The sequence below is a fragment of the Squalius cephalus genome (genome assembly GCF_949319135.1).
Source record: "Squalius cephalus genome assembly, chromosome: 21".
Taxonomy (NCBI): domain Eukaryota; kingdom Metazoa; phylum Chordata; class Actinopteri; order Cypriniformes; family Leuciscidae; genus Squalius; species Squalius cephalus.
In genome coordinates, this window is record NC_137142.1 from 23654675 (window position 1) to 23679597 (window position 24923).

General features: G+C 35.6%; 2 protein-coding genes across 2 annotated transcripts; both read left to right on the forward strand.

Moving 5' to 3' along the window:
* Nucleotides 1-447: 447 nt before the first annotated feature.
* supv3l1 (SUV3-like helicase) lies at nt 448-10574 on the forward strand. The gene is made up of 15 exons (XM_079855248.1): nt 448-894; nt 1041-1118; nt 1318-1425; nt 1956-2070; nt 2206-2374; nt 2456-2567; nt 3376-3453; nt 4065-4156; nt 4365-4545; nt 4962-5055; nt 7215-7434; nt 7520-7600; nt 7698-7874; nt 9012-9160; nt 9302-10574. Exons 1-15 carry the CDS (start codon nt 624-626, stop codon nt 9678-9680), a joined length of 2304 nt encoding a protein of 767 aa, XP_079711374.1. The 5' UTR covers nt 448-623; the 3' UTR covers nt 9681-10574.
* A 1021-nt stretch (nt 10575-11595) lies between these two features.
* Nucleotides 11596-21751, forward strand: hkdc1 (hexokinase domain containing 1). The gene is made up of 18 exons (XM_079854715.1): nt 11596-11796; nt 13529-13691; nt 13856-14004; nt 14281-14400; nt 14572-14667; nt 15471-15570; nt 15807-15990; nt 16237-16392; nt 16658-16891; nt 17012-17316; nt 17714-17862; nt 18010-18129; nt 18582-18677; nt 18913-19012; nt 19164-19347; nt 19749-19904; nt 21024-21257; nt 21344-21751. Exons 1-18 carry the CDS (start codon nt 11734-11736, stop codon nt 21492-21494), a joined length of 2760 nt encoding a protein of 919 aa, XP_079710841.1. The 5' UTR covers nt 11596-11733; the 3' UTR covers nt 21495-21751.
* Nucleotides 21752-24923: the final 3172 nt, after the last annotated feature.

Consider the following 24923-nt stretch of genomic DNA (forward strand, 5'->3'; position numbering starts at 1 on the left):
AAAGTTTGAACAAGTTTACAAAGGTGTCTGAATGATTCATTCCTGAATCAGTTTGCACCAAAACGATCCTTCACGTCATCATCACATAACATGCTAAAAGGACTGCAAGTGCTCAGTTTTTGCTTCCACGTTGTCATCTTAGTTATTTCATTGCTGCTGTGATTGAGCTATGAGAAAGTAACATCATTAAAACGAGCCAGTTTCGGTTGCGCTGCGAAAGTCACCAGTCATTACAACTGTTTGTACCACATGCCTGTCATACCCACAATCCAAAAATGATTATCCTTCAAGATTGCACATTTTATAGCGAACGTATTCTCATGATATTGTAGTCTACTATACACATATTATCCATTTCCTTTAAATTTATCCAATCTTGATTTTAAGACTTGAATAAATATTGAAATAAAAAACAGGCATTACTTCGGGCACCACAAATTCTTGGGTCCTTCTACACGTTGTCATCACTGAGGGGAACTTGACCTCCTTGTCATAATAGGTTCTGGGACAGTTGCTGTAGCTGAAATGAACTTATGTTTAACATCAAGTTTATAATGAGTTGTGCTACTGCCAGTTTTTATTACTCTGTTCATCCAGCTGCACGTGATTAACGGAAGCTAAAAATGTCAGTAAATCGCTGTGTTTACTTGTTGTCGCGTTGCCACATCCGATACCGGGTATGTGCTAGCACAAGCTTCTCCACTGTTGCAGTAGCAAACAACACTTCACTGCATCCAACAAGAAGGACGTCTGAAAAAAATTCCAGGAGACATTCATCTTCAGACAACTCATCGAGACCCCTGGACACATCACTGTTTATACCGCTTAGCGTCAAAAGTGAAGAAGTCTGGGATGCGGCAATCGGTGCTGAGTTGACGCAACCGCTGGACAAAAGTATGTTATGCTATTAGAATATTGTATAATCGCGTTAAGGATCTGGCGAGAAGCCATTCTGTCCTGGTGTTTTTATAGATTTTATACATGTGGTGAACTATTGCAACAGAAGTACATCTGATCTTTTTATCTACTGGTTTTAACAGGTGAAATCCTCAAAGTACTGAATAGATTCTACAAAAGGAAAGAGATGCAAAAACTGGCAGCTGACCAAGGACTTGATGGTGAGAATCATGGACCCATGACTATTATTACCTGATCTTACATAATTAACATTGGTCAACCATGATCGGTCACATTGTGCCCATCTAAAAACTATATACACAAAGCAGTATGTCAGGGATACTATTGTATTTTGTTTGTTACAAAGCATTTTGGTTTGTTGCATCATTGTCTCATTATTGTTTATTTGGTCTTCAACAGCTCGTCTCTTCCATCAAGCGTTTGTCAGCTTTAGGAAATATGTGCTGGAAATGAACGCACTAAATGCTGACTTGCACATCATTCTTAGTGACATCTGCTGTGAAGCTGGTGAGTATTTACTTAAGACCTTTAACTGACAATATCCACACACTGTAAAAACTAAAAAATAATTGTATGCTTTCTTTGTTAACTGATAATGTGAATACACCAACCTACTTAAGTACTAAAATCAGTGTTGTGACCTTATAATACACTAACAACCACCAAAAAACACTGTAAAAGCTACATGATCAAAGTTCATCAAATGTCTTTGGAAGTCCATCAAAGCACATCTATTCATTATTAAAGTGCTCCACGCGTCTCATGGGCTAATTCATTTTTGGGTGAACTATCCCTTTAACAACATAAGATGTTGCATAAAACAACATGTGCATAAGAAAATTGACAGTATTTTACTGTAAAATTACATGAAATGTCTTGTTAGATTTATTAATGTTTTTACAGTATTTAGACAGAAAACTGACTGTTAACCGGTGAACAGGTGTTTACCGTATAATTTTTCTTTTACTGTTTAAATTGCGGTCATTTTTTACAGTGTAATAAAAGCCATCTATTAATCTTCCTTTTCCTCATTCCAGGGCACATAGATGATATTTTCCCTTACTTTATGAGACATGCCAAACAGATTTTTCCCATGTTGGACTGTATGGACGATTTACGCAAGATCAGTGACTTACGGGTCCCAGCAAACTGGTACTGAGAGTTTCATTCTCTGATTTTACCAATAGTGTAAACCATAGTTTTCTGACACCATGCCATGAAACGGTCATTACAGTTCTTAGTATTTTTACCAATACAATCTTTTAAACAAAACTTTGTGTGTTCCAGGTATCCAGAGGCCAGAGCTATTCAAAGAAAGATCATTTTTCACGCAGGACCCACCAACAGTGGTAAGACCTATCATGCCATCCAGAGATACCTAGCAGCCAAGTCTGGAGTTTACTGTGGACCACTAAAGCTACTGGCCCATGAAATCTATGAGAAGAGTAATGATGCAGTGAGTTTCATTCTTTAGACTTTTTAATGTAATTGCATTAGTCGTGGATGTTAGAGCCGCTTATGTGTGGTTTCCCATTAGAGAGTGCCGTGTGATCTGGTGACAGGAGAAGAGAGAAAATTTGTTGATCCACAAGGAAGACCATCTGGCCACATTGCCTCTACGATAGAGATGTGCAGTGTCACAACTCCATGTGAGTATGGAGAACATGCTCGTTTGAACGTGAGAATACTTGAGTCTTGATGGTAATCTTAAAGAGGCTGTATGTAGAATTCAGAAACCCTTGTTATTAGTGACACCAGTGGCCGTTAAGTGAATTGCAGCCAGCAACTTTTGCTTGTGCTCGCACTCGTGCTAAGGTATAAGAGACTGAACAGGATTCAAGGCCCCGATATACTCACAGCAAAGTTCTTTTTACTTTTTTTTTAATTCACCACCATCATGTTGACAAAATTAGACGGTTCCGATCATTTGATTATAAATTAAATCTGAGACTATAGACTATATAAATCTGGCAATGTGAGACTATAGTTTGAACTAATCCCTTTTCTTTGAATGACACATTGAAATCACAGAATGGCTCTTTTGGCGATTTATCCTGATTGTAAGCATTCGTTTCATGTGACATAGGAAGAGAGTCTCTCGGGAGCGCACACAAACGTCACATCCTTTTGATTTTACCGACAAAAATAGACAACCTAGAAAGTCGGGGAAGGTCTCTTTTTTTATTTATTTTTTTATTGTTCCATTACAAACTGTTCACACGTTGTCTATAAAAAAGCGACTAATACATGAAAATTCTTATGTATAGCCTCTTTAAGCAATTTAATATATAAACAAATATAAAATATCCTTTAATATTCAAAGAAATATAAATAAATATTAAAAATAAATATACAGTTTTTTGTGTAACTTGACTGTTCATTAATCATACATTGACTGGATTTTGAAAAGTACTGTATAAATGAAAACTATTATTATTGTTTGAATATTTTGTTTAGATGAAGTGGCAGTCATTGATGAGATTCAAATGATCAAAGATCCCTCCAGAGGCTGGGCTTGGACCAGAGCTCTTCTTGGTAGGTTGACTTTGACTTTTCAGCAGAAACACTTTTTATTTACACATATAGTGGGGTTTCAAAAGTCTGGGAGCATATTAATCATTGGGCATTTACCGGTACTTAAGCATGGAAAAATGGAAAAACAAGTTTTGGATATTTTTTTAAAACTTGGTCTTGTCAAAATAAATAAGAAATGTATCATATTCTAGGTCACTAATTAAATTTACGCAAATTCGTGACATTGACTAAGAAATTCTGAAATTCATCAAAATGAAACGAGGTTCTTTTCACCCAAATCACTAAATTGATATTATAATTTGTAATGAAAACGAATGTATTAAATGAGTAAATAATGCAAATTAGAAGCATTTTCATCAGTGGTCTTGTTTTCGATTTTTTTCTAACCCCATTTTTTTCTAGCCTATTTATCACTTTATTTTCTCAGTTGGATTGTGCCTACTCATATTAATCTTTAGTGTCAAGTTATTAATAATATTTAAATGCCTGCTACTTTACAAATATTAAACTCACCGACTATTTTCATACTATACAAATTTTCATCTGCATAGTTTCATATTATGAACATGTTGAATGAGGTATGTTAAAGACGCATTTCTCTTTCTGAATAGGTTTGTGTGCTGAGGAGATCCATGTGTGTGGAGAATCTGCAGCAGTTGACTTTGTCACTGAACTCATGTTCACCACTGGTGAAGAGGTTGAGGTGAGTCTGAGAGATACAGAATTGTTGGAAAGACTACTGACTGCTTAGTTATGTTAGTTAGTTACTGACTGCTTAGTAAATGCAAGGTGATATTTATTTTGCCTTGGTGAAATTGTTGATTTGAAGAAATATTTCAATGTTTGCCCAATGTTGTAAGATATTGAGCTCATTAGTGTGGTTTGACATAATATGCTCTTTTGTCTTTAAGGTGCATAATTATAAGAGGCTGACACCCTTTTCAATCTCAAATCATGCAGTGGAATCATTAGATAACCTAAAGCCTGGTGACTGCATCGTGTGCTTCAGCAAAAACGACATCTACTCAATCAGCCGACAGATAGAAGTCCGTGGCCTGGAGTGTGCCGTCATTTATGGCAGCTTGCCCCCTGGTAAGTTCCACATGGTAAATTTATGATCTGGTTTTATTTTCTTGAACTGTCTGTATTAACTGTTCCCCGCCATCGTTAATAAAAAAGAAGAAAAAAAAAAGTCGCCAGCCGCCACCAGCATTTTTGATCATTTTCACACAACTTTCATGGCCCCCAGAATATTTTGCCGTATGAATATCTGAACATGCAAAAGAAAGAACCGATCCTGTCCAGCAACAACAACAAGAACGTTTCGTAACACTTTATTTTTAAGTCAACGTAGTTACATGTTACTACATGTACTTACTATGGTAATAACAGTAAATTAGTCAATCGCGGGGATAGTTAATATCATATTGCTTTCCTATCACAATCATTTCTCAATAATTGGTTTTATTTGATCTGGAAACTAAACTAATATTTTGATTGGTCAACAGGCACCAAGTTGGCTCAAGCAAAAAAGTTTAATGATCCGGACGACCCTTGCAAAATCCTTGTTGCCACGGATGCAATTGGAATGGGTTTGAACTTGTGAGTAACTTCCTTCCAGTAACCTTATCTTACACTTTGACACTTAATCAAACTATAAAGGTTTAAGGTGATCATTAATTATATTTTGAATTTATATATATATATATATATATATATATATATATATATATATATATATTAGGGCTGTCAAACGATTAATCGCATCCAAAATAAAAGTTTGTTTTTACATAATATATGTGTGTGTACGGTGTATAATTATTTTCTATATATAAATACACACACATGCATGTATATATTTAAGAAATATTTGCATGTATATACTGTGTATATATATTTATATTATATATAATTTATATTATATATAAATATTTTATATATATATAAATAACACATTTTTCTTAAATATATATTAGGGCTGTCAAACGATTAATCGCGATTAATCGCATCCAAAATAAAAGTTTGTGTTTACATAATATATGTGTGTGTATGGAGTATAATTATTTTCTATATATAAATACACACACATGCATATATATTTAAGAAAAATGTGTTATTTATATATAAAATATTTATATATAATATAAATTATATATAATATAAATATATATACACAGTATATACATGCAGATATTTCTTAAATATATACATGCATGTGTGTGTATTTATATATAGAAAATAATTATACACCGTACACACACATATATTATGTAAAAACAAACTTTTATTTTGGATGCGATTAATCGCGATTAATCGTTTGACAGCCCTAATATATATATATATATATATATATATATATATATATATATATATATATATATATATATATATATATATATATATATATATATATTAGTGGTGGGCCGTTATCGGCGTTAACGCGCTGCGTTAACGCGAGACTCTTATCGCGCGATAAAAAAAATATCGCCGTTAATCTATTCTCCAAGTTGGGTTGGGAGCTGGCTCAAGCTACACAAGCTATGATGACGCAATCTACCCGCGGCCGCGAGGAACACCCGGCTGCAACGCATCATATTCGTCGTCATCTTAAGTAAACACGGCTGAAAGTGAAAGCTGGTGAAAAAGATCGGTGCAACCCTTATTTGGACTTGGTTCGGATTTAAGCCGTCCGACGTAGACTGTGTGGGGTAACAGTTCGGTAAGTTAACACACGACTAATCCGTTCTACCACCTCAAATTCAAAACGAAACATATCACTGAATACCAGCGCGCGCGTATTATTCCCAATATATCTTAGTGAGTGGTGTAGCACATAATCTCTTTTTATTAAAAGCGCCCGATTTTAAGAATCGTTGTTGTGTTTCTTTTTAACTGAAAAGACATCAGTTAGACAATATTCTAATTTTAAATTTGGGGTTTCATAAGCTCCAAGCCATAATAAACATTAGACCTAGGCCTACTTAAGTCTCTGCAGCTAGTGTACTTAAATTTTATTTATCTGCAAAATTATGTTGTATACTTACAGTTTTGCACAATATATGTTCTCAAAACTACATACACCCTTTCAAAAAAAAAAAAATAAAAAAAAATAAACACATTTAGCAGTTGTTTAGCAGGGTCTGTGTAACCTGTTCTGAAATGGTTTTATTTTAATATCGTTATCGCAAGAGGCTGCAATGTATATCACAATATGGATTTTAGGCCATATCGCCCATCCCTAATTGATTGCCTATAGTAGTTGATAATAACATAGGCCTACCTAATGTTGCCTACGTACGGTAACAGTACAGTAGTAACCTTTTACAGTCTATGAGTAGAACAGCTTTCTCAAGCAGTTTGTGATGCATTTTGGAAACAGGAGATGAGCCCCTGGTCTAATGCGCCACCTGGCTTGAGAAACCCGTTCTCAAAGACTTACTTTTATAGTCATTATTTTGGTAGCACACATATTCTGAATGCCTTCGGCAGAATTCAAATGAGCCATTTTAATCTAGATTAATCTAGATTAATTTCAAAATTAATCTAGATTAATCTAGATTAAAAAAATTAATCTATGCCCACCTCTAATATATATATATATATATATATATATATATATATATATATAATATTAGTAAACATGTTTTGTATTTTAGTTTTTCATGATTCTCTCCCACTTTCTTATAGACCCTGAAAATTAAATCAGTGGTTCTCAAACTTTTTGACTCTAAGGACTAATAATGATACTGTACTTCCTTTAGGAGTATTAGGAGAATCATCTTTAACTCTCTGGTAAAACCCAGTGTGAATGAAAAGGGGGAGAAGGAGCTAGACACTATTTCCACGTCACAGGCGCTGCAGATCGCTGGTCGAGCGGGACGCTTCAGCTCTGTGTTTAAAGAGGGTGAGGTCACTACTATGCAAAAGGATGACTTGCTTGTTTTAAAGGAGATCTTGGGGAAGCCTGTTGACCCTATTGCGGTAAGGCTAGTTTTATCTATTATAAAAGTAAACAATTTATGTTGTTTGGAAAAAGGTTTTATCATTTGTTAATTTCTCCTCTTAGATGGCAGGATTACACCCCACTGCGGAGCAGATAGAGATGTTTGCCTACCATCTTCCCCATGCAACTCTCTCAAACCTCATTGTAGGTCTAAATATTCAACATTTTTACATTATAATTTTACTGACTGGTGGTAATCACCATTTAAAACACTCCATTTCCATTCTGCTCCTCTGTACAGGATATATTTGTGAGTCTTGCACAAGTGGATGGACTTTACTTTGTCTGTAACATCGATGACTTCAAATTCTTGGCGGATATGATTCAGCATATCCCTCTGAATCTGCGTTCCCGCTACGTGTTCTGCACGGCCCCCATCAACAAGAAGCAGCCCTTCGTTTGTACATCCTTTCTCAAGGTGAGCAAACCACCTGAATAACTCACAGTGGAAAACGGATTACTGAGGAGTAATATCAAATGAAGCCATTTGTCCGATTTGGTTTGATTAGAAATTATTTATAATACAGCGGAAATGGCTTATAATACAGCGGAATTGTGCTTACATTATCACTGCAAAGTTTCCAGAAAACTTTGGTGAATGGTGATTTTTCAGACTTACAAACAGCATGAAAATTTATAAAATCTTAAACGGTAATTTCTATTATAACGTTTTATAGAATAAAAAATCACAAACAACCTGAAAATTCATGGATATTAAATTGAAAAATGGTGAGGGAACCCTGTCACTAACATGGCTGCTGTGCCACAGTAGAAACAGCAATTCTGTTTAACTGGAAGTATTTCGTCTTTTATTATATATAATTTTCTTTTAATGGCATACTTTGTTAAAGTGTATAAAAAAAATTTGATGATCTAAAATGGTGGTAACACTTTGCAGTAAGATTCTAGAAATTATACTAGTTCTATATTAGTTATAGCAGTAGCTTATATGAAAATAACAATATATAGAAATGTTTAGCAGTTAATTATTTCTATTTATACTAATAATATTGTAACATTTTCAATTACAAATTTGTGTTCAAGTTTTAGTATTAACAATATTAATAGTAATTTTTTAGGTATTATGTACTATTGTAATATTTATTAATATTTTGAATTGGGTTTTCTTATATTTTTTAGTTTAGACTGTTTAAATATTAACTGATACAACTTTTTATTTTAATAATCTATTAGTAAATGTTGAAATTAACATCAAATAAGATTAATAAATGCTTTAGAAGTATTTTTCACTGTTAGTTCGTTAACTAACATTTAATAAATGGAGAATTATTGTAAAGGGTTTCCCTTTTTTGTATATTTCTGTAGTTCTCATTTTTATTTCAGTTTTAGTCATTTTAGTACTTCAACATAAACACATTTAGTTTCAATCTAATAAGTTTTTCATCTAATGTTTATTTATATTTTAATTATTTCACTTTTTCAATTACTGTAAATTATTTTTAATAGTTGTAGTTTTAGTTAACCATAGCAACTCTGAAAAATATTAATAGTATATAAATGTCTAATAAATGCTGTAAAAATCTGTCCTCTGTAGTTTGCCAGACAGTTCAGCAGAGATGAGCCTCTGACGTTCGACTGGGTGTGTCGAAATATGAATTGGCCCCTGGCCCCTCCCAAAAACATCAAGGACCTGGTTCACCTGGAGGCTGTCCATGATGTGCTAGATCTTTACCTTTGGCTCAGGTATATATATATTTTTTTCTCTAAAGATGAACCTAAACCTAAACCTAAAGATGAATTCAATCAGAAAGCAATAAATAAGTGTCCCTTTTCCCCTGATGTCATCCATAATTTGAATCCTCTTGGACTGATTCCCTTTTGCAGCTATCGCTTCATGGACATGTTCCCAGACGCTAACCTCATCCGTGAGATCCAACAGGAACTGGACGGAATAATTCAGGTTGGCGTGCGTAACATCACGCGGCTTATCCGTGCCACAGAGAATCACTCTGCAGAAACCACAGCCTCTATAAGACTTCCTGATTCAGACACACTGCCACAGAGGAGGGGACGAGTGCTAAAAGCCCATAATCAAAGAAAAGAGCTCAGGCCGTCGGATTCTTCACTGAGCTCCAGGTTGTTGCGGGATGGACTTCTGACAAAAGAGCTGTTAGAGCAGCTGCAAAAAGAATGGGTCAGAGAGCAGAGCCAACATGGAGATGACTTCGTTTCAACAAATAAAGGGAAAAGAAAGAAAAAGTGAACACTAACACTGTGTAACATGGACTTTTTCTGTAGCCTACTTTTAGAAGATCAAGAGAACAATGTGGCTGTATTGCTGATGTTCTGAACTGGATCTAAAGGTTGTATCTCCAGTTATGGAGCGGTTTGACATCTATTTTACTAAAAAAAGTTGCAATTTTCACAGTAATGTATAATCAAGTGTCAAAAAGAGGACTGTCCCACACTTTTAGATGTTACAATAAAATTATATTGATATTTTTAATAGCTCTCCGTTGCCTAACCACAGAAAAATGTTTCTTTGCTGACAGAATGTTATTTTAAAAATGCAGAAAAAGAGGGAAATTCAGGTTCCCATGACCCAAAAAAAGTAAAGCTGCACATGACCTAGTTCTTGTCAGTCTATTGAACCTGTTGTTGAAAAACCAATAATTTGTATTTACTCTCTTCTATTTTTAGCAGGGTAATGCAGTCTGATGTTATTTTAGGAAACCTACTTGACCAATGAATGACTAAAGCTGAAACATGGAGTGATTTCGTCACTGTACACCTAACTGCAACAGCCTTGTGTAAGGGTCAGTTTAAAAATATCAGTGCATATGTTACAAATTTACTTTAATAGGGTTAATTTATAGTAATTTCCTTCTACCAATAAGGAAAAGTTAAACTGATGTCAATTTTTTTTGTTCTTTTTTTAAAAACAAAATGGATATTCTTAATTATTTATAGTCTCAGAAAAAGATTCAGGTCAAGGATCATCCATGATTTTCTTTTTATTACATTTTATAAACTTTATATATAAACATTCAATAACAATTAAACAAGCATAAAGTCCACTAATAATAATAATGTAATAACATATTGATGTAATTCTAGGTTAAAGGTTGTAAAAAATAAACTTTAAAAAATGCTCCAGAATGGGAAATGACTGCAGATTTTGTCCACACTAAAGATGATATATTGAAGAATATGGGAAACCAAACAACTTAGGGCCCCACTGACTTCCATAGTTGGAAAGAAAATACTATGGAAGTCAATGGGGTCCATAAACTGGTTACCGACATTCTTCATTCTTCAGAGTATACTCTTTTGTGTTCAGCAGAAGAAAGAAACTCATACAGGTTTGGAACAACTTGAGGGTGAGAAAATAATGACAGAATTTTTATTTTTGGGTGAACTATACCTTTAAGTAAAGGGACTACTGTTTGTGCCCTATTTGTGAAAATTACAATTAGGCAATTAGGGCAGTTTGGTCTACAAATTGATACATTTACCATTACCATTGTAACCATCCACTAAAATGGAACAGCTGATAGCATGATTTTGCAGGTGATGCTGGGTCATTATTTCAGGATGAATGATTCAGCAAAGAAATGAAGTGTTCAAAATGTTAGGTAGATCAATTTGCTCAGTGTTTGCTAAAGGCCCCAGTTAATCTCAGTCTGTTACTATGGTAACCACATTAGCTGAACGCCTGAGCAACATCTTAATCTTTGAACATTTTCCTTTGGGTTTAGAAAGAAAAAAAATATTGTCGCTATAACTTCAGCACATTTAGGTTATGTTTAATACCTTCCAGTTACAAGCAGAAGGCCTGGTATCGTCTGGGCAGAAATATCCTCTCATTGATCCTGTCAGATCTGTCCTGGTGACTGCAGATAAGGCATTTAACATATTTTTCTCTCTGTATCTTTCACTTTCTTATGAAGGAAGTTTACATGTTGAACTCGAGCCAAACAGAAAGAACTTTTGATCTATTGTTTCGCTCATGATTGTTTTAAGGTGCTCCTGCTGTTTGGAGTGGATCCAAACACATTGCTTGGAGAGACTGGAGAGCAGAGGGGCCGGACGAGGCTTAGCTATTAATTATTTAGCCGTGAAAGGGGAGGGGAAAGCAAGCACGCAACTCCGGATCAGTGAAATACAAGCTCAGAAGAAAAGTTTCTCTCATACTAGAGTCACTCCTGAGGATTCAGGGGGATTTTAGGTACGCATTTAAATCTGGTCATTCATTTTATTTTTCAATAATAAATCACATTTTATCTGAGGTAAACCACCTGCTTCAGGAAGTCAAGATGTTTGCGGTCCATTTGCTGTCATTTTACTTCTCAAAGCTCCAGGAGGATCAGATCAAGAAGGTAACTGTTCATAAACCTCTGTACTTGTTCAAATGTGTTTTAGACAAACTCTCCATCAGAATATGATATCTACAAAATAATGCCCTGTACTCCTTGATAAAGTATAGATGTATTCACTCCGTGATGTTCTGTTTTGTGTTTTTCTGCGCTGACAGTAAGAGTCTAACTCTGTCAGTGTGTTGTCAGATGCTGCCTAGTGTTGATGATGAATGTGATTTCACTGTGCCCTGTGGAATCATTAACTGTTCTCACACATGCCTTTTGTGGGCAGATAACAGACAGCATGAAAGAAAGGACCTTGACCTCCTCATCTGCATTTATTGAACTGATTTTCATCTCCATGAAAGTTCACACCTTTGTGAGCTATAATTTAAACGGACTATTTTGTTGTAGCTTATTGGCCATTGACTTTTTTTGCCATTTTAAAAAATATTTTTTTTAATGTTTTGTTTTGTATTTAATCCCCCATTCTTTCAATAGTTTACTATAAAGTTATCTATTACACATTTCCAGTTAAGAATTGGACACGCCTACTTGCTCTTTACTAAGTCATCAAAGCGATAAAATAACACAAATGGATGGATGGGAATTATAGGGAGCAAAGGTACATCCTGGGATGCTTTTTAAGCTGTATTGTAACTAACAAAGCATGTTCTAAAAACTTTTTGATAATGTTTCCATTAAATAATGAAAACGTTACTTCTGAATGTTCAAAATGACCAGTTATTTTTAAATGTTTTTGAAAATTTCTTGGGTGTGTGTTAACACACAAACGTTAAGGGAACATTCCATTTTACCAAACATTATGGTAATGTTACTTTTGAATGTTCTCTGAATGCTCCATTAACAATGTATAAATAACGTTTTTGTGCTAACGTTTTAAGAATATTATTATATTTTCCATAAAGTAACGTGATGTGTGGCCAGGTATGGTGTCCTATACTAGGAATTTGTGCTCTGCATTTCACCCATCCAAGTGCACACACACAGCAGTGAGTATTGAACACACACACCCGGAGCAGTTGGCAGCCATTTTTTTTGCAAATGGCTTCTTTGAGCCTTGCTCAAGTTGTGGTTAATAAGAGTCGAAGAGACTGCTGTTCATTCACTCGCACCACCTACATTTCCACCTACAAATGTTTCTTGAGCACCAAATCATCATATTAGAATATTAGAATTTCTGAAGGATCATGTGACACTGAAGACTGGAGTAATGATGCTGAAAATTCAGATTTGCCAGCACAGGAATAAATTATATTTTAAAATATATTCAAATAGAAAACAGTTATTTTAATTTGTAATAATATTTTCAATCTTATGGTTTTTACTATATTGAAAAAAAAGCAAAAAAAAAGCTAAACTAATTTCATACGCAAGCCTTTGGATCAGATGTATGTCCACATTCTTCACGGATAGTTGAGTCTGTTATTTTATAGCGGTCTCATTTTTATCTCAAGAAACACGCCTACATTATCTTTCACTGTGACATATAATTGCATGCGTCACTGATAATATTAGTATTATTTTTTGCTTGGTGATTTTTATGTTATCAATCGTTCAAAATGTGTTAATGTCATTTTTAATATTTTTATTTCCCAGTTTTGTTTACCCTTTTATTCAGTCACTTATTCCCCAGTATTTTGTTTCATTGAATGTATGTAATAAGAAAGTGTGAAGGAAACGACCCCAGGCAACAGAAGAGAGTGTTTAAAATAATTGTGTTTCTCAACAGGTAGACCGATATCTGTATGCCATGCGCCTGTCAGATGAACAGCTGGTGGACATATCATCTCGGTTTCGGCTGGAGATGGAGAAAGGACTGTCAAATGAGAGTAACTCTACGGCTGCAGTGAAGATGCTCCCGACCCACGTTTATTCAACACCCGATGGCTCGGGTACATTTACATGACACATGGCCACTTCATGGTTACTTTTGTAACCATTTTCACACCAAAAAAAAGCTGTAGAATCACTGCATCTGAGTAATATTAAATAATTCAAATCTGTTAATGTTCATGATAGCTTTACATCTGTTCTATTCCATATGTTTCTCCTGCAGAGAAGGGTGAGTTTCTGGCACTGGATCTGGGTGGTTCAAAATTTAAAGTACTACAGGTGAAGGTTTCAGAAGATGGGAAAGGGAAAGTCCAGATGGAAAGTGAAACTTTTCCCATCCCTGAAGAGATCCTTAATGGCAGAGGAACAGAGGTGATTACTGCTTCACAAATATGAGTTATAACAATAAGGAATCCATTGCAGATTATAAGTTGTTTCCAGTGGATTATGATTATGATGTTAACAAGAAAAGACTGAACAAACTTTGGTGTGAGTTCTCTTATTGTTTATAGTATTTATAACGTCAGCTGATCTTAGGATCTAAGTCACTGTAGATAATTACATGGATAGAGGGCAGATTATTCTAATGTCATATTTAAACCTTTTTATTAAATGTTTTGAATGCCTCTCTTTTCTTTCTTTCTTCAGCTTTTTGAGCATGTGGCAGAATCTCTGAAGTCTTTTCTAGAGAAACACCACATTAATCACACAAGAAAACCTCTGGGCTTCACCTTCTCCTTCCCATGTGCGCAGTCCAAAATAGATGAGGTACAACTGAACTCTGACGTGTTTATATCAAATTTAACATTAACCGTTTTAATTGGATCATGGTTCTCAAGTCATTGAGAGATTGAGTGGATTTTCTTTATCAATAAACCAGTGAAATAGACATTCATATCAGTTGATCTCCTCTGACTCATTTTGTCTGTGTTGACACAGGGTGTTTTACTGTCATGGTCCAAGAATTTCAAGCTGAGAGGTGTTCAAGGGACCAATGTGGTGCAGTCATTACGAAAAGCCATTCATAAAGTTGGGGTATGAATACCATTTTCTTTGCTCATCATTTTCAATGAACAAAAGTAGAAAGTAGAAACTAACTGGTGCTACTCCAGGTAGAAGTCATAACACAGTAGTCAGCTGGTATTGGTGATTCGTGTTCGTGACTTCTACTTGCAATTGAGTTAAAGATACGGTCACATTAGCAAAATTTCACATGCAACAAAGTTCCATTGTCTATTATCAATAGTGTAGCAATGTATGAAGCACAGCTCACACAATCAGTTTCAAACCAAGCAGCTTTCCATTTGCCAACACTGCAAATTCACGTGACGCGTGAAGCTGTTGCGAAATCTTCATGTGGAAATCTTTCACCCTCACATAAAATTCCAGATCGCGTGAATTCCTATTAAAAATAACTGAATTTCGCCTGCTAAAAATTGCAGCACAACGGTCATTTTTACCGCTCCTCAGAGTTTTTCCAGACTCACATTTCATACGTTTAGTGTGGTTCAAACGAGACTCGCTTATAGTAAAGACAAACATGAAAATGTGCGCCTTGGAATTCATTCAGTCGTTTTCGACAATCACTAAACGATCACTATATTTTTTTTAGAAAATCTTAATTTTATTGTTAGAAAACTGCATAGGGGCAATAGTCTTAAAACAAACATTTTTCCATACACTGTTTTCTTTTTTTCCATACTTATCCAGACCTGCAAATTACTCAAATCAAATTCCATACTTTTCCAAACTGCGTAAAAACCCTGCATCAAACTTTTACTTCGGAACACAGCTAAATGTGAAACTTATTGTGTGTGTGTGTGTGTGTGTGTGTTAAGAATGTTGACGTGGATGTCCTGGCTATGGTCAATGACACAGTGGGAGCCATGATGACCTGTGGATATGATGACCAGAACTGTGAGGTGGGGGTTATTATAGGTAAGACCTCATTGGACACTTTTGGACTGGACAATTTTCTTTCAATAGATTTAAAATGAAATATAAACACACAAAATATGTATTGCTTCATATGGTAAAATACCTCTAAAACTAAATAAGCCACAACAAACTAAAAGACCTAAAAAGAATCCTGCAAAAGTGAGAGGGCAAGGAAGCTGTCTCTTGTAATAAGGATAATGAAAGGCTTGATTTAATGCTGCAATCTGTTTCCGCAGGTACTGGTACTAATGCGTGTTACATGGAGGAAATGCGACACATTGATCTCGTGGAAGGAGATGAAGGCAGGATGTGTATTAATACTGAATGGGGGGCATTTGGAGATGATGGTGTGCTTGATGATTTCATCACAAGTTTTGACCGTGAAATTGATGCCGCCTCAATTAATCCAGGAAAACAGCTGTAAGTCCTTATTGATGGGCAAGTCATTAGATTGCTTTAACACAGGGATGCCCAAATCAGGGCAACATTTACTTTCAGCTTATCAAGTTTTGTTTTTGACCCTTCCTTCGTAGTAAAACGTTTGGGCATTTCTGATTTATTCCACTCTTACTGAAGGTTATTCCCAAATGATCTGTGCACTTAACAGCTTTTTTTCTTCACGTTTTGTAGTCTATGTATTATCTAACTCTGTAACTTTGTAACCAGTTTTGAAAAGATGGTGAGTGGGTTGTACATGGGAGAGCTTGTGAGACTCATCCTGCTGAAGATGGCCAAAAGGGGTCTACTGTTTCATGGCCAAGTCAGTGATGCTCTCAGGACCAAAGGAACATTCCAGACCAACCATATCTGCTTGATTGAACAGTAAGATTACATGATCACAAATATAAACCGATATTAGATGGGTTAAAATAAGAAATATAATTTTTCTAGCTATGAGGAATCCTATGGCAACCTATTGGTTTTAAGTTAGTGATTATTTAAGAATATTAGGAATTTTCCCTGCTAAAAAACACTACCATGATTCAGCATAAATGCTGTCTTAATCTGGATTTTGGTGGTTTGTGATAATCTGGCGCAGGTGTAGACGGGGTTTAAATGTACATATTCTAACTGAGAATGTTTCCAGGTATAAAGGTGGTTTGGAGAACACCAGGGAGATCCTGGAAGACCTGGGACTTAATCCCAGTGATGATGACTGCATTGCTGTCCAGCATGTCTGCACCATCGTGTCCTTCAGGTCAGCTAATCTGGTTGCTGCCGCTTTGGCTGCCATCTTGACACGGATCAGAGAAAACAAAAAGCTGAAGACCCTTCGGACCACTGTAGGAGTCGATGGGACGGTTTACCGAACACATCCGCAGTACGTCAGTTCACCTTCACACGTAAAACCCAAGGAGGTTTTTAGTACGAAATTGGATGGAAGAAGTTTTTTTTTTTTTTTTAATCCACAATGTTTAATACTTGTATCTGTTTTTTAAAGGTACCCCAAGAGGCTCCACAAGGTGGTCCGCCATCTGGTGTCAGACTGTCATGTCCGTTTTGTGCTGTCTGAAAGTGGCAGTGCAAAAGGTGCCGCCATGGTGACTGCAGTGGCTCAGCGTTTAGCTTCCCAACGCAAGGAGATTGACGATACCCTTGCGGCCTTCGCCTTGAACTCCACACAGCTCCAGGAAGTGAAGAAGAAGATGCATGTGGAGTTGGAACGAGGCTTGAAGAAAGACTCCCATCCCACCGCATCAGTCAAAATGCTGCCCACATATGTTTACAGGACTCCAGATGGGACAGGTAAAGGGGAAACTGCATATTTACAGCAATCATGGTGTAAACAGTACATCTTTGGGGACTTCAGAGTTATTATTTATTGTTATCACTATTGATATTTTTATCTCTTTTAAATATTGTTGTATTATTGTTATATTATATTATATTATATTATATTATATTATATTATATTATATTATATTATATTATATTATATTATATTATATTATATTATACATCCATTCCTTCTTCAAACTTCTTGTCCTATGTTGGGTTGAGGGGATGTTGAAGACCTTTTTTATTATTATTTTGATTTTATTTGTATAATCAATAGGAAACTTAAATTGAAATTTGAAGGCTGAACATGTTAATTGACTAATTAAGAAACTTTTTATGCCACTGAATGTTGTTACTTTCACAGAAAGAGGAAAGTACCTTGCCTTGGATCTTGGTGGAACCAATTTCCGTGTGTTGGTGGTTAAGATTCGAACTGGTATGCGGAATTCAGTCCGGATGTACAACAAGATTTATGCCATCCCACTGGAGATCATGCAGGGTACAGGAGAGGAGGTGAAGCACTATGAACAAAAAACAATCATTTTGGTGCAAATTAATACATTAGTATTACATATTTAACATCAATGTACTATAGAGAGTGCAAAAAATTATTAAGACATTTTAAACTGATTACATTTTTTTGATTTTTTCCCCCTCCAGTTGTTTGACCACATAGTTCAGTGTATCTCGGATTTCTTGGACTATATGGGAATAAAGAACACTCGTTTACCTCTTGGCTTCACCTTCTCTTTCCCATGCAGTCAGACAGGTATTGATAAGGTAAAAAAGCATCTACCTTGGATTATCAGAGGTCACTTCAATTGTCAATATAATTATCACAACGAGGTTTAAAGGGTTAGTTCACCCAAAAATTTTGTCATTAATGACTTAATAAAGCGATCGTGTCTCTTCAGAAAATTTGGACTAAACCGCACAATTCATATGGATTCGTTTTACGAAGTTTGTATAATTACTTTTTGAAGCATCAAAGTCATAGTTGTGTAGCTGTCAACAGAGGGACAGGCAGCTCTCAGATTTCATCATAAAGATCTTCATTTGTGTTCTGAAGATGAACAAAAGTCTTATGGGTTTGAAACGACATGAGGGCGAGTAATTAATGACAGAATTTTTGGTTGAACTAACCCTTCAAACACCTTAAAACAAACTTAAAGCACAGACAAATGCTACTCTTTATTAATAGTCGTTGCTATTTGCATCATCTACTTGTTTAGGGAGATCTGGTCTGCTGGACGAAAGGCTTCAAAGCGACAGATTGTGAGGGCTATGATATTGTGGATATGCTGAGAGAGGCCATCAAAAGACGAAATGTGAGGGGAAAGCAAACATTACGTAGTTTTTGCAGATGGCACACTCATCCACTTACAGAGAAGCACCATCATCAATATTAATGTTTTATTGTCATATAATAAGAGTATTCAGGCTTCAATGCTTATATTTTTGCGTATAACTAAATTGTACCTAATAATACTCTTATTTGAATGAAACTATTTTGTGCTACTGATGTTTGTATTGGCGTGGTTATGATTTAATTTGTTCTTTTAGGAATTTGACCTTGATATCGTTGCTATTGTGAATGACACAGTTGGCACAATGATGACATGTGCATACGAGGACCCTAAATGTCAGATTGGTCTTATTGCTGGTAAGTATTAATGTATTTCCGAGGTGTTTCTGTGGTATTTCAGTGAAGCTGTATTTTAACTGACAATCACTGCTGATTATAAACCAACACACGCAAAAAAGCAGCATTACAGTATTCAGCATGTCAACACGTATGAATCTTAACTCTGCAGGAACGGGCAGCAATGTGTGTTACATGGAGGAAATGAAGAACATCGAGTTTGTGGAGGGTGATGAAGGGCAGATGTGTATAAACACTGAGTGGGGTGGATTTGGAGAAAATGATAATATTGAGGACATCCGGACCAGATATGACCGAGAGGTGGACGAAGGCTCACTCAATGCAGGAAAACAAAGGTAAAGATTACCATTTTTAGACGATTTAGACAGTGATATTATTTTTCGATTGTCATCTGAAAGTTGTGAAAGACAAATGCAATGCAGGTTTTCTGCATTTGTCCACATGGAGGCAGTATACTATAAAGATTTTCTCAAAGCATAGGAACAGTGTTGGCAACCTGTTGTAATGAACAGCAAAAAAAGCAAAAATAAGTGGCATTTAAATAGCAATAAATTACATTTTTATGCTTTGAGAATATTATAGTTTATTTATTGATTTTAAATAATAATATTTTTATAAAAATAAATAATTTATTATTGCTATTAATATTATTAATAAGAAGAATAAGAGGAGGAAGAAGTATTTATATAAAATAAATAAGCTGTGGCAATGTGTCAAGTTATCCTCTCATTTACAGGTTTGAAAAGATGACCAGTGGAATGTATTTGGGAGAGATTGTAAGGCAGATTCTCATTGATCTCACCAAACGTGGTCTTCTGTTTCGTGGACGCATCACAGAGAGACTGAAGACCAAAGGCATCTTTGAGACCAAGTTCCTCTCACAGATTGAGAGGTACATTAACCGTCTCTGACATATAGGCCATTCAAATATATTGGTCACATGACTGAGCTCAGCTTCCCAAATACAGTGCTATGCATAAGTTTAGACACCCATGCTAAAGTTGACTAAAAAGAGGAATAAAAAATCATCTTTTGGAAATTGAACTTAATGCCTTAATTTAAAAAATTAGGAAAAATCCAACCTTTAAGGACACCAATTTTCTTTGTGAATGAATAATGTATCGTAAATAAATAAATGTTCTTCCTTAAAATACAGGGTGCATAAGTTTGGACACCCCTATGTTAAATTCCCATAGAGGCAGGCAGATTTTTATTTTTAAGTTTTTTTGTTTTTTGTTTTTTTTTAGGATACTATGCATACTGATAAAGTTCCCTTGGCCTTTGGAGTTAAAATAGCCCCACATCATCACATAGCCTTCACCATACCTAGAGATTGGCATGGGGTACTTTCCATAAGATCATCTCTCAATGCAAATCAAACTAGCTATTAGGCTAACTGAAATAAAACCATGCCAATCTCTAGGTATGGTGAAGGCTATGTGATGATGTGGGGCTATTTTAATTCCAAAGGCCAAGGGAATTTTATCAGGATGCATAGTATCCTAAAAAAAAAAAAAAAAAAATACTTAAAAATAAAAATCTGCCTGCCTCTATGGGAATTTAACATAGGGGGGTCCAAACTTATGCACCCTGTATTTTAAGGAAGAACATTTATTTATTTACGATACATTATTCATTCACAAAGAAAATTGGTGTCCTTAAAGGTTGGATTTTTCCTAATTTTTTTAATTAAGGCATTAAGTTCAATTTCCAAAAGATGATTTTTTATTCCTCTTTTTAGTCAACTTTAGCATGGGTGTCTAAACTTATGCATAGCACTGTATTTTGGCATCTACTGTTGTTTTTAACTTTACCAAGACCTCATATTAAAGGTGAACTCTGTAACTTATTTATCCATGTATGCTTCATCAGGTTGTTTAATGAGGGGAAAAAAATACTGAGCACCTTTAATAATAGGCATTTCAAAAAAAACTTCTAACTAGAAGTTAGTGAATAAATGTAATATAATGCACTTAATGTGACTCATGCTTCCATTCTTCCATTTACTCAGTGACCGTTTGGCACTACTGCAAGTGAGGTGCATTCTGCAGCATCTGGGCTTGGACAGCACATGTGATGACAGTATTATTGTGAAGGAAGTGTGTGGAGCCGTTTCCCGCCGGGCTGCTCAGCTCTGCGGAGCGGGAATGGCTGCTGTTGTAGACAAAATCCGGGAGAACCGTGGACTAGAGCATTTGGAGATTACTGTGGGAGTGGACGGCACCCTATACAAGCTACATCCACAGTAAGTAAAAATTAGCAGAACATTGACTTGCATTTGATCAGTGTTTGATTCATATCCTAATCTTGACATGTCGCTTTTCGTGACAGCTTCTCCACCATCTTAAAAGACACTGTCAGAGAGCTCGCTCCCAATTGTAAGGTGGATTTTATCCTATCAGAGGATGGCAGTGGGAAAGGGGCGGCCCTGATCACGGCTGTAGCACGGCAGCATCATAGTGAGAAACAAGAACCTCGCTAGACGCTCAGACTGGGTTCCTCAGAGGGTTGCATTTGTGGTTTTAAGAGTACAGGGTTTCTATAAGTAATTATATAGATTTATTAAATGATGACACTCATGAAATCTCACTTTGCTGCTTGCATATGAAATTGTATCTATTTTTTGCATATCAAAATAAGTGCATTCAGGGGCATTGACAGAGATGTTCATTTATTACTTTTTTGTTATTGTTATTTTTAATGTATTAATTAGTGCAATAAACATCACTTTCACATTCACTGTGTTCAGCATGGTTTCACTCTCACTGTACATTGGCTCTTTGAAGGCTTTTTTTCTTGTTGTCCTTTTGTTCGGACTCAGTGAACAGTTTGCATGGGCAGTCAGAGTGAAAGACTCACAGAGGCCAAACTAAAGGGGGCGGTGGCTGTGTGCGATGGAATGTCATGACCGTATGTTGCTCTAGTGCTCTGTGATTCGGTCTGAGAAGCTTGGAGACCAAACACCCAAATTAAATTAGGACCTGATACTGTACTTTCAAAAGCAATGTCTTTATTTGACTAGTAGAGCCGAATTAGTGTAAAATTAGAAAAAAGTTTATTATGAGATTTTAGAAATTAATACTTTTATTTAGAAAGGATGCATTAAATTTATCAAAAGTGACATTTATGATGTTGTAAAAGATTTCTATTTCAAATAAGATCTGTTCTTTGAACTTTCTATTTATCAAATAATCCTGAAAAAATGTAGCACAGTTTCTACAAAAATATTAAGCAGCACAACTGTTTTTTAACATTAATTATAATAAGAACGTTTCTTGAGCACAAATCAGCATATTAGAATGATTTCCGAAGGATCATGTGACACTGAAGACTGGAGTAATGATGCTGAAAATTCAGCTTTACCATCACAGGATTAAATTACATTTTAAAATATATTAAAATAGAGAATTTAAATTGTAATAATATTTCACAATATTACTGTGGATTTTTCGATCAAATAAATCGTGACCATAAGAGACCTTTTTTCAAAAAAACTGAACGTACTGACCCAAGCCTTTTGAACGGTAGTGAATATTCTTCAAAGTTTCTTCTTTTGTGTTCCACAAAGGAAGAAAATCATATGGGTTTGGAAAATGAGGGGTGAGTAAATTACATAATTTAAATTTTTGGGTGAACTATCCCTTTAAGTAGACATATTTTAACATTTTTTTTGCTTTATTGACAACAGCAAAGTTGTAAAAACACTACATATGTAATTTTTAGTTACGTTCTTTGGAAACGTATATCACTATGTAGGATTGAAATCTATTTGACAAAAGGTGATTTAATAGATCCATGTGGGGTAACATAGCACATTTCCCTTTTGTGTTCGCTAATTTAAGCTTCCAGGGGATTTAATGAAGCAGTTAAATCAGGCCAGCTCTTGCTCACAAATCCTCATGGAGCAGGAAGGGAAAAGTTTACTCATCGTAATCCTTCCCGCAAATGCTAGCTATAGCTTCTCAGCTGAACAATAGTAAGCTAAAACTAGAGTTGCCATGCACACCAGCACGTCACTATACCTGCACATATCATGCACACATCTTCACATGTAAGCTTTACAGTCTTGTAAGTGTACACTTAAGTTCTTAGGTTAGCTAAGTTGGCTAACTAAGTGCAATTTATAAGTCACCTAAGGGTAAAATGCTAAGTTAAGCAAAATAAAAATGAAAGAGAGGTTTCTCTGGTAACATTACTAGCAATCTTAATAAAATAATGGCGTGCTGATTCATATTGTCTCTCAAGCAATATGCAGTTTTTGCAATATGCATTTTTTGCAATATGCAGTTTTTGCAATATGCATATTGCATCTGTACATGCAAGAATTTTATTTTACAATTTGTTCCACATCAATAAGTAAAATATCAAAAGGACAAGTTCAGAAACAATCCAACTGGACTCTTCTCGGTGTGGTGGCATTGTTGTGTTATGTAAGAGCACATATTTAATCCAACCTGATCTCAAGGAGCCAAGTAGTTCAGCTGACAGAGATTCTCTCTCACACTTTTTAGAACCTGCCTTCAGTTAAAGGGATACTCCACTTTTTTTGGAAATAGGCTCATTTTACAACTCCCCCAGAGTTAAACAGTTGAGTTTTACCGTTTTCGAATCCATTCAGCCCATCTCCGGGTCTGGGGGTCCCACTTTTAGCATAGCTTAGCATAATGAATTGAACCGGACAAGACCATTAGCATCTCTCTCAAAAAAATGAACAAAGAGTTTCGATATTTTTCCTATTTAAAACTTGACTCTTCTGTAGTTACATCGTGTACTAAGACCGACGGAAAATGAAAAGTTGCGATTTTCTAGGCTGATATGGCTAGGAACTATACTCTCATTCCTGCGTAATAATCAAGAAACTTTGCTGCCGTACCATGGGTGAAGCAGGCGTAATGATATGACGCAGTGCATGCGCCTGATAATAGGCTACTGAGCTGGGGACTATCAGGTGCTGCGTCATATCATTACGCCTGCTGGACTCATGGTTCGGCAGCAAAGTTTCTTGATTATTACGCAGGAATGAGAGTATAGTTCCTAGCCATATCAGCCTAGAAAATCGCAACTTTTCATTTTCCGTCGGTCTTAGTACACGATGTAACTACAGAAGAGTCAAGTTTTAAATAGGAAAAATATCAAAACTCTTTGTTCATTTTTTTGAGAGAGATGTTAATGGTCTTGTCCGGTTCAATTCATTATGCTAAGCTATGCTAAAAGTGGGACCCCCAGACCCGGAGATCGGCTGAATGGATTCGAAAACGGTAAAACTCAACTGTTTAACTCTGGGGGAGATGTGGGGGAGATGTAAAATGAGCCTATTTCCAAAAAAAGTGGAGTATCCCTTTAAGGAAAGTGAAAGTGACTGAAACTTTCTACATCCTGGATCTGAGCAGGTAAAATAGCTGTTTAGAGAATATTTTGTACAGTTTGTTACCTTAAAGTTATCCCAGGCCCTGTAAATTTCAGCAAAAGCCCTGTGTTAACATAGTGTTGAGTTGTACATCACACAAATTGTTTATTTGTCAATCCTGACATATATATGTATACAGTAAAATCACAAATCATGTATCCATGTTCACAGGCAAATTCCTGACAATTACTTTTAGGCCTAATGCATTTTATGTTAGTGTAAATCAAAATAATTTCTTTGACCCTTGGTAGGGGGATGTGTTATGCTCCGCTTCAGTATATAAGAAAAGACCAGACATTCAGCTTATTCCTGTTCAACTGCAATTTCTGCTAAGGATATGGTATAATTATCCTACTTCTAAAAGCATTTTAGAAAGCAGCTGTTAAATGTCGGGATTAACATTTTTTGCACTAAAATGTCACTAATGATGCATATCACTTCACCATTATAGCTCCAAGGGACTGTCTAACAGAGCAAATCACACTTTATGCTGATTCTTAAATA